The 10,893-nt window shown below is 46.9% G+C and overlaps 1 protein-coding gene across 1 annotated transcript; it reads left to right on the plus strand.

Moving 5' to 3' along the window:
- The first annotated feature begins 6,952 nt into the window (after positions 1-6,952).
- LOC120700220 lies at positions 6,953-10,387 on the plus strand. Its single transcript, XM_039984440.1, has 3 exons — positions 6,953-8,282; positions 9,025-9,113; positions 9,248-10,387. The coding sequence occupies exons 1-2, from the start codon at positions 7,060-7,062 to the stop codon at positions 9,107-9,109; spliced, it is 1,308 nt and encodes a 435-aa protein (XP_039840374.1). The 5' UTR covers positions 6,953-7,059; the 3' UTR covers positions 9,110-9,113; positions 9,248-10,387.
- Positions 10,388-10,893: the final 506 nt, after the last annotated feature.

Genomic DNA, 10,893 nt, shown 5'->3' on the forward strand with positions numbered 1-10,893 from the left:
TGGCAAACGTAAACTGCATGCAAATTCTGCTCACATAGGAACTTGGATGATCAAAGCTTCTTCCTTCAGCTACAGGAAGAGTCTTCTCTTCTGTCTCACGTGCTTTGCAGATTTCACGTAGGTACTGCACTCGTCGTCTCCCTTGTTAACTACGGTAGGCAGCTGGAGGCTGAAGCGAGATGAATGTAACGAATCGTAGCATCGTGGGTCAGGTCATGTAACTTCTAGGTGCGTTTCTGGCTGGACCCGTACGTTGCCCCCGCTGACATAGGTAGCCAATTACTAGTAGTAGAGTACAGCATACCAAGATTATCAAACCATTTGTTAGACAGTGGATTTTTGCAGGTAAAATTCTATAAAATTTGGAATAAGGAAAAGAATATTCAGATAAAGATACGACGGGTATCGGGTAAGAAAATCGGTGTCAGCAAGGAATTTTCACGGAACTTGACTATATAAGAACGGAAGTTAGAGTCCATAATGTATATATCTTAGTATTCCTTTTATTTAGATGTTTACTGCTATTCATACTCATGTTATTCCTACTGTAATAGAATTGCAATATTAGATCAGTATACTAGACACTCCTAGCTATTAGTACATTCATCATGCAAACATTTGTTTTCAGATAATGAAATAGTAGAAGGGAGTGTGCCTCAAGCAGATGTGCATAGTGTTCGCACTGCTCTGAAAAAACTTCGTGGTGATTTGAAGCATTCATAGTGTCCATCTAGATTTGCTTACTAGAGCTTGAAAAAACTTCAACTGTTCCTTAAGTGTAAAACGTTAGGTATAGGAGTTGCACATTTGTACTTTTTTCAAAATAAAAATATTTGTATGGCACATTAAATTCATGATGAATTCCAGATATTTTTCCAATTATTTTATTTTTCAAAATATTTGTATGGCACGTTAAATTCATGATGAATTCTAGATATTTTCCCAAATTGAGCCACGGTGTCTCTACACAATTTCCTGTGCCTTATCTTTACATCTTAGTACTGAAATAAGATGTACTATATCTATATGATTTCATTTACCTATTTTAATTTTAGATTGTACAATCTTGTCTCTGTTGAAATGCATATGTAAATTATAATAGGGCGCGCAAAGCGCACTTAAATGTTCTAAGTATAAGAAAAGAAAGGAGAAAAATATGAGAAAAGTACAGCATGTAGGAGTTGACCGTGAGAATGAGAAAATCGCTCTAAAATTCAAAAAAAACAGAGAAGACGAAGAGGATGGAACAAAAGTTTGAAGGAATATGCCCCAAGGGACTGGCTGGATAGATTTCCAGTTGAGCGGAGGATTGCGCCGGGGGGCAAGCGACGCCCCAACCACTACCCCTGCCTACCTGCCTAATCGTCGGATCACATACGCAGTGATGCGTGCGATATCTCAATGTTTGACAGCTTAATCGACTTGTTGTCTTGTGTATTTATAAGCCCGGCCCCTTGCATGCTGCCGTGCGTGTGATGTGTACTTGCACGATTGCGACTGTACTACCGAGCTCGAGTCTCATTTTTTTTTTCTTGTGGGGAAAAGAAAAAGCGTGCTGCAGCTGCAATACACTTTACTGTTAATGATGCCGAGGCACCGGCATTAGTATTATACGAATGCACGTAATGTTGTTTTTTCCCCTAACGGGGTGTGTGTGTGTTTGTGTATGCATCGTGTGTTATTGGCTTCTAGAAAAGTTGTCTGCCTGTTGGATCAGTGTCACCAGCATCTCAACAAGCATCATTACAGATTCGGACACATGCACTAGGAAGCATTATCCAGACATACATGGAAACCAAGAGGGGGGGGGGGGGAGAGAGAGAGAGAGAGAGAGAGAGAGAGAGAGAGAGAGAGAGAGAGAGAGAGAGAGAGAGAGAGAGAGAGTTCTTTCAAAAAAAAAAAGCAAAGAGAATCAGATGCTTGCAGACTTTGCAGTTGTTTCAGCTGAAAACACTGCCATGCTTACTGTAATTAACAACTCTATTCAGGAAGACAGACGAATAATGAGATACACATGGCATACAGTAATGGAAAAGCTGCTGGTGACAAGGGAAGGGTCGAACATGGCCGATGGCAACTCCCTCTCTGTTTTTTTTTACCACACACACCGTTGGCCCTCACTCCGGTAACTAATCCAAATTCACTAGCCCCTGGATCCGATCGTTTTTTCGCTGGCAGCAGATTCGGAGGCAGACAAGGCATCCCTAGCCTACTGAGGTGCATCCTCCCGTTTTACATTCTGCCGGGCGTGCCCTGGCGTGGGTCCCCAATGCAATTATGCAAGAGGAAAAAAAAATGCTCCCGCTGGATCTTCGTCTCGCATCCGTCACTTGAGACTTGACCCACCCGCTCGCTCACTGACACACCTGGCCCTACTACATACCTAGAGTAGCTGCTCAATGATGCGGAGGTTAATTATGAAATCACTAGACACTGTCAGCCACACCACCCGCTAACTGCTGCGTTTGTTCCTGCAGCACAACACATGAGACCAGTAGTAGCAGAAGAGCAGCCAGCTGCTGCTGGGATTAGCAATCAAGCAACCTAGCTTAACATGGTCATTTAATTTTGCCACATAGTAATTAATGATAGCATGTCCATTCTAGTACCTACCGACACGGCAGTGCTATGCCGCACCAGGGTTAGTTTTGGGATTATATATATTATTATCATGTGAGGGATTATCAAGGAAACAGCTGGGGCCACAAGTGTCAGCAAGAGGAGTATGCTTAATTTTCAAGTCATTGCACTGGCCATTGGGGCGCACTGCCTCCTGCCATGTGTCATGTGTACGACTGTACGTGTACATCACTACAAGAAGGCCGGATCATGGTTTGGACGGTGGCATATGTGCACGGGGATCGGTCGTCAACGCCGTGCTTAATCCGGCAAAGATTCGATCGATGCAGTCGTCGTCGTCGTCATTATCTAAAGGTCTGTTTGATGAATTAAAGTTAAATGCAGCATACTTCCTCTGTTTTTATTTACATGTCGTATTAAGTTTGTCCTAAATCAAATTTGGCAAACTTTGATCAAACTTATAAAAAAATAATAACATTTATAATATCAAATTTGTTTCATCGAATCCACCATGAAGGATATGTTCGTAGTGCACATATGTAGGATAGCATAGTTGTTGCTATATATATTTCTCTATAAATTTGATCAAAGTTAGTTAAATTTGACTTAGAACAAACCTAATACGACATGTAAATAAAAATGAAGAGAGTATTAGTACTTATATACATGTTAAAAATTTAATATCTTGCATAAAATTTATTTCTATTTGGATGAGATGGTGCTAAAATTTAGCACTATGATCCATTCGCATTTGGATCTGAACATAGAACCTCAAATGAGGTGCCAAATAATTGAGGTGATGGACAAAAAAAAAATACGTAGAACATGTACTCGACCTGGTGGCGCACATCACACCATATATAATTTTCTTTCGCTTTAATCCAACTCCAAGAGAGCTCCAGCTGCCTCAACAATGTGTGCTGGATCACAGCAGTATCAATCACTTTGCACATGTGCTGTCGATCTCCATCCCAGCAAGAAGCCGGAAAATAAAAAGAGGAGAGGAGATGTTGCCTTTTCATGGCTGAGAAGAGGGAGACTAGGACAGCGCATGGTTTGCAGCTTTATTATTGATTTGTGTCCTCTTCCTGGCTCAAGTTAATTCTGAGCATACACACAGACGACATGATCCCCGTCGCTCATCAGCTACCTTTTCGCTTCTTCATCCACTAACTGTAGGCCTGTTTAGTTGCCTTCAAAATTCTAAAACTTTATAAAATTTTCCGTCACATCGAATCTTTCTACACATGCATGAAGTATTAAATGTAGTTAAACAAAATAACTAATTACAAGTTTAACTATAATTTGCGAGACGAATCTTTTATCCCTAGTTATTTCATAGCGAGACAATAATTACTAAATACAAACGAAAGTGTTACAGTAGTTTAGATTCAAAATTTTATGCATGTAAACAAAGCCGTAATATAATAATGCCGCCGCCGCCGGTGGCTGCTGGCTGCCGCTCAAACGAACCAAAGAGAGGAGAGTTTTCGGTTTCAGTTTGTAATGAGCCTCGAATTCGACCCATCCATCCATCACGGAAATACTTGCTTGCTTGGTTTATGAGGTGGCCCATTTTAAGCACTGTGCTCGGCCTGTTTAAAGCTAGAACCGTTATGGGCCGTGGAAGTCGTAGGCCTTTCCTTTTGCATACGAGGTGGGTGCTTCGCGGAAAACCTATCTATCTTTCACCAACATAATTTTCAGTGTTTGGGATTCATGTAAAGAACCATAGCTCTTAGATCTATTCCAAATCCTATCTTCCTCTCCCTCCCCTCTCTTCTCTCTCCCGTCACCAGCCACCCGCGCAACAACTAGAAAACCATTTTGGGGCGTGCATTGCGCATTTCAATCATTTTGAAGGAGCCGGCCACAACTAGAAAACTGCCCATTCATCCATACCGATTAGCGTCGGACATAATTGAAACTGGTACTAAATGGCCCCCGAGACTATTTAGTGCCGGTTCTAAATTTTGAGGTGCTCTAAGGCTATTTAGTGCCGGGTTATACTACCACCCGGTACTAAATGCCACCATTTAGTACCGGTTGATAACTCCAAGTGGTACTAAATGGTGACATTTAAGTACCTGGTGGTAGTATGACCAAGTACTAAATGATGCTCTATGAGTTATTTTAAAAGGTAAGCATTTTCCACCTAGTGAGATGTTATGTGTAGGTTGGATGGTAGGAGAGTGTCGCGCAAGACCGGAGATTGTGAGTTCGAACACCTGCGTGTGCCCATTTACTTTATTTTTTAGCACAATATCATTTAGTACATGGGTACTTTATTTTTTAGCACAATATCATTTAGTACATGGGTACTGGCAAGCTATTTAGTATCGGAAAGGCGGTAACCGCCGGAGACCTGGTACTAAACAGAGTTTCGGTACTTAAGCCCTTTTCTCCGACGGTGAGCGGTCCCAAACCAACACTCTGTTCGCTGTGCTGTCGTTGGTGGCTGGTGCTGATTTGTTGTGAGAGAAAAGTATTGCTGACTGGCTGGTGGTTGGTGCTGGTTTGATGTGAGAGAAAAATACTATTAACTGTTTGCAGCGAACAGAGTGCAAGTCATCAACATGAACATCAACAGATACTACTGTAATACTGGATAGTAGAGTACGGAGTAGTCCACAAAGTTAACTCGGTGGAGACACGGACACGCATGGTGTTAGTGGGTCAACGAACGACGCGTCCCCGCGAGCCCGACGCGGGCGGTTGCTGTGGCTCAATGAGCAACTTGGCACGCACGTTTTTTTAGTAAGGAATTATCTAGGAGTATCCGCTGTCAACAACCCATTATTCTACCCAGGCCCGTATTTGGCCCCGTGCGGGCCGTGCGACCGCACAGGGCCTCCAAATTCGAAGGGCCCCTAAAATACTAGGTATACATTAAGTATAATTATATAGATAATTTAATTTAGTTGATTGTTGACCCAATTTATGGCAAAACACGGCCCAAATTGCTCCTGAAATCATCGTAGGTGTATCGCTTACCGCTTCCTTTGCACGGGTGCTGCTCGAGGTCACGCGTGTGACCCCGAGTGGACCTGTCACAACACCCCAACCTCTCCAGAATTCCATGTTTTGGGTCTAAAGTCGGCCCAATAAACCAGGCCACTGTGTTTTGTTGCCAGAACAAATTTCTTTTGTTCCGTAATAATTTTTTTCTTGCGCAAACAATAATAATTGTTGCAGCAACAATAAAAATTCTAGAATAAAAAATAGTTATTGGGCCTTGTGTGATGATTTGACTGTCAGTCACACGTGGGACTTCTAACATTTGCGCTTTCACACAGTACATCGCGCTTGCCGGTTACTAACGCTTAGCATTCGCGATTCTGCACTAGGCCACTAATGCTCCAGTGCATTGTTTCGCACAGGGCCTCCGGATTTGCCGGTACGGCCCTGATTCTACCCGCAAAAAAAAGCAACCCATTATTCTGACTGACGTACCGGCCAAGGAAGCAGCTGAGATAGAGCGCGTACAGTACACTGTGTGTGAAACTTGGGCCCTGTTTGCTTCCGTAGCACTAGTAGCGCACACGATTCTCGAAAAAATCTCATATGCATGGAGTACTAAATAAAGTTTATTTGTAAAACTTTTTCACGGATGGGTGTAACTTTTCACGACGAATCTAATGATAGTAATTAATCGATGATTGGCTACAGCGATGCTACAGTAACCATCCTCTAATCGTGCGGTCAAAGAACTCATTAGGTTCGTCTCACGAAGTAGCGCAGGGTTGTGGAGTTAGTTTTGTAAATTGTTTTTATTTAGTAATCCTAATTATTGGTCAAAATTTTTATGCTACTTGTGGTACTCAAACCAAACAGGGCCTTGCTTGACCTGTCAAGTCAACGATGGAGGGGGTCTCGTCTTGGGGATCGATCCATCGGGTGGGTGTGGGTCAAGTCAACGACGACGATGCCCAGCCCCAGCAGTTCGTTCATCAGCTGGATGCCGTCCGATCCGTTGGGAGACACAAATAATGAATGGAAATGTGCGGCAGCAACACCACACTCAGTCCAACAGTATTTTTCTCTCACACCACTCCGATACTCGTCTTCAGTCATCAACCAATCAATAATATTTTTCTCTCACACCACTCCAGCACCGGCCACCCGCTCCAGCCCAGCGAACAGCCACCATTTCCGTGATGCCATCCTCACTTCAAACATCAAACCCACAGAAGATCAACATATCTTTTCCCCTGCTTGCAAATACAGTAGTATCTTGACAAATGGATGAAGGACCCCTCCCACTGACATGTGGGCCCACGGTAGCGATATCCACGAACAGAGCACGCATTCTCCCCTCCCCGGCGGCCTGCCTCCCACGATCCGCCCCTTCCCCTCCTATTTAAAACGAAACACGCCGCCATCCATCCCCCGCACCCAAATTTCCGGCCCAATCCGATCCCCTACACCCCCAGAACCTCCGCCAACAAACCAACAAACCCTAGCGATCGATCGCCCGCCATGGACTCGGACCAGGACTCCGCCGACGACTGGGTCGTCCTCGACTCCTGCACCTCCTCCTCCGACGACGACATCGTCCTCGCCCTCTCCTCCGGCTGCGCCACCCCGGACTCGGCCACCGACTCCGACTCCGACTCCGCCCACCTCCTCGCCGCCGCCGCCTCCGCCGTCGCCGACGACGCCGAGGGCGTCTACGCGCTCTCCGACGCCGAGGACGACTACGCCTACCCGCCCCCGGCCCCGCCGCTGCCCCGCCCGCTCGCGGGCCTCTTCCACCACACGCTCGCCGGGGCCGTCCGCTACGCCGCCTTCGACCCCGCCGCGCCCGGGGACGCCCACCACGGCGCCAAGCAGCTCGTCCCGGACCCCACCTTCGCCTCCCTCCTCCGCGAGGACGCCGCCGCGCTCGCCTCCACCCGCGGCCTCGTCTGCCTCCGCGGCACGGCCTCCGGGGACTACTACGTCGCCAACCCGCTCGCCTTTGCCTGCGCGCGCCTCCCGCCCCCCGCGCGCGACCACTTCGCCAAGGGGGACCCCGCCGTCGTCATCACCTTCGACGTCGACAGCGGCGCCGACGACGCCGCCGACGACGAGGAGCGCGCCCGCGGCTTCTTCTACCGCCACTACCACGTCGCCGTCGCCTTCCCCATGGGCGAAGGCCTCTACGCCTTCGAGTCCTTCTCGTCCAGGACCTGGGAGTGGACCATCGGCGCGGGAGTCGCCGCAGCCGAGACCGTCGTCCCCTTGTCCGGGGTCGGCGCGCAGGGATGCGCCTTCTGGCGCACCACCATGGGGTGGTTCCTCTGCTACGAGCCCGTCTCGGGATGCTCGGACCTCGTCCCCGCGCCCTTGGTGGTGCAGCAGTGGCCCGTCTGGGAGCTCGGCGAGATGGAGGGCACGCTCCGCGCCACCTGCACCGACGACAGCGTCGGCGCGGTCGTCGTCATCTGCCTCGATTTCGCGCGCCGCGACACCAGCGGCGCCGTCGCGTGGACTCTGGCGGGCCACTTCGAGGGGGGGTGCCTCAGGGGACGCCAGGACGTCATGCTGCTGCGCTCACAGGGAAAGGCCGAGGTCGTCATGTGGGACCGCACGGCACAGATGGTCGTCGCCATGGACCTCGAAGGACGCACCACGCGCACCATCAGCTTCGTCCCCGGCAGCGACTGCTACGCCGATTTCATCCCCTACGTCAGCTCATTGGCCGCGGTCTCTGCCTCCGGGTAAAGCTTCCATCCATCATACTTCATAATTACCCCCTGCTGCTTCCTCCTTTTCTATCCGATCCTGTCCTATACTAGTACCCGTCTTCTAAAATGTACTAAATCTGCTGTGGCATCAATTTCATTACTGATAGTTGAACGGCAGTCTAGTTTCGGAAATAGTTACATCAATCAATGAAGTATTGGTGGATGAATAGGGTTTTCTGAATTTGTTAGTTACTATTTGTCTGAACATGGTTGGGCCTAATGTGATTGAAATTTTGGATCCTATGTTAGGTATAATGCTGCTGTAGATGCTGCTATTTTGTTGTCTGTTCAGTACTGCTTGCGCTATCCGTTAGGTGTAATCAAGTGATAATGTTCAGTGTGACCCATGCTCTGTTTCCTTGCAAATGTGTGGTGCTTTTGCTAGCTTTTTCTATTAGTTTTCCTTACTGTTACCTCAGTTTGTTGTTCATATAGGAGCACAACTGGACATTAGGAATTTTTCGGAAATAGTACGGTGATTTCATTACTTTTGATGAATGGCACTATCTGAACATGCTAGTTTTTTTGTGTGCATTGGTTTGATATGTACCCATTGCTGCACCTCTGAATTGGTTTGTGCTCTTCTATGTCTGTTTTGGTTGATGAAAGAGGAATGCCATCCTGTCAGGCACTGCAAATACTGTAAAATAGTTCATACATCCCAGCTTAATTCATTAACTGGAGCATGGTTGCTTGTATGGTTTTTCTTGTCCAGCAATCGGTTGCAAACTAAGTCTAGGACTAATGCTACTAATGAAGCTGGTGCTGATGCTGAGGCATATGAGAGTAGTAACAGCTAAATCTGTAAGTATCGGTATCCTCTGAATGCAAAACCTGATGAATCCATACTTGATTTATCATCTTTTTTTTATTATTTTTACAACGAAATATATCATGCCCATTCATCCGAGTTATGTTACCGGTAACGCTGGCTGCAGGTACATAAGCTGGAATGGTTCGTTTTGATGATACGAAGGAATAATGAAAGCTTCCAGAGGTGTGCAGCATAAGGGAAAGCGCAAAGCAGCATTCTTTGTGGCGCAGTTTTGCCTGCTAGTGTCTCCATCTTTTGCAGTGTCTCTAGTTGTGGTACAAACCACGAATTAGCTCCTTTTAGTGTACAAATGTAGGGACATGTCACTATCCGGTTCTGTCTAACAGTCAGTCCAAACTGGTTTAGCGAGTAGACATCCTCTAGCGGTTTGACATTTCTGAACGAGAACTACGATCTCGTACTTTCGATCTGGTTTCTGATGTGTTTGCCTTTTCTACTTTTTTTTCTTTTTATCATGCGCAATGCTTCGTTCGTGCAGTATTCTGCTCGTGTTGGATGGTTCTGCTTTTTTTAGAGAGGATGGTGCTGCTTTGCTGCTTGTGATGTGAAAATTATTTTGAACTCTGTTTTGCAGCTTTATTCTGCTGCAGTTTTTGGGTTTTGTAGTTGCAGCATTGGCAAATTAAATTCGTTCATTGAAATGTTATGTAGATCTTTGTTAACACTCACATCTGTGAACTTGAATGCACTTAGTGCACGTATGTACGGTAGGAACTGTGTGATGATGCAACTTAGTGCAAGTTCTTTTTGTCGGTTGCATATTGGTACTGCTGATGTTTGCCATTCAGTTATTTTGTCTTGCAGGAAAGTTGTACGTGTTGTTGTGTAATCAACTTGAACTGCGTATTTAGTTCATGATGGTTATGATAGATGCATGTGGTGCAGCATACATCTCTCAACGTTTGAAATCAGAGATTGGTAGTTGGTATTCCTTGTTGGCAAACGCATGCATGCAGCCCAATTAGAACGCTACTGGCCCATGGCTTGGGTTCAGTTTCTTGTGCTGCTCTGCGTTTGTACCAGCATTGTCTGTCCTCGGAGTTGGATGCATTTTTGTTTTGGGTCATGCATCATTACCTTTCGATTCTGTCTTGCAGCCCAGAGTTGAAGTAGACAATGCAATGTGCTGTTCTTAGTCCCGACTGCAAATTTGGACTTAAGTTGCGCACTGAATCTCTGGTGCTAATCTGAGTTAGTGTTGTGATCTTCATCTTCTGATTGTATCTAGTATTAATTTCTGAAACTGAATGAGGACTTGCGTCCCCTGCGTCTCATGTCAAATGTGAGTCTGTTAGTACAAAAGAGTGTGAGCTGATTGCTTTTCAGAGGATCATGCGTTCAACAGAAGGCTTTCTGTGCCTCCAGTGCTCGCGAGAGATAAGAGGGGGCCACGCGGACCAAATACCCCCAGGGCGTCCCTCTCGCGACGCGCACGAGAACCTCCCCTTGTGTCATCCTTGATCCTTCGCCTTCCCTCCGGGGCCGGCCGCCTCACCTCGTCGCATTGCGCTTCGCGGCAGGATTCCCGGATTGGTTGTGCCTGCCTGAGCCGAGCCGAAGCATCCGATTCCGATCGCCGCGTCGTCGTGGCTCCACTCGCCGTCTCGTCCGCTGCCATGCGCCTATGGCCGGTGGCGCTCGCGGCCGCGCACCAGCCGCTCGCTTCGATGATCTGTTCTGTTCTGTTCACACACCAGAATTTACGACACCGTCGGCGGCACTGCAGCCGCTGCGCCGACTGACCAACCG

The sequence above is a fragment of the Panicum virgatum genome, chromosome 3K (assembly GCF_016808335.1).
Source record: "Panicum virgatum strain AP13 chromosome 3K, P.virgatum_v5, whole genome shotgun sequence".
NCBI classification, from domain to species: domain Eukaryota; kingdom Viridiplantae; phylum Streptophyta; class Magnoliopsida; order Poales; family Poaceae; genus Panicum; species Panicum virgatum.

Excerpts from the sequence above, each read along its gene's own strand:
- LOC120700220 (XM_039984440.1), top strand. The coding sequence starts at position 7,060 with ATGGACTCGGACCAGGACTCCGCCGACGACTGGGTCGTCCTCGACTCC. Across the intron at positions 8,283-9,024 it reads GCCGCGGTCTCTGCCTCCGG|CAATCGGTTGCAAACTAAGT; the intron begins GTAAAGCTTCCA and ends TTTCTTGTCCAG.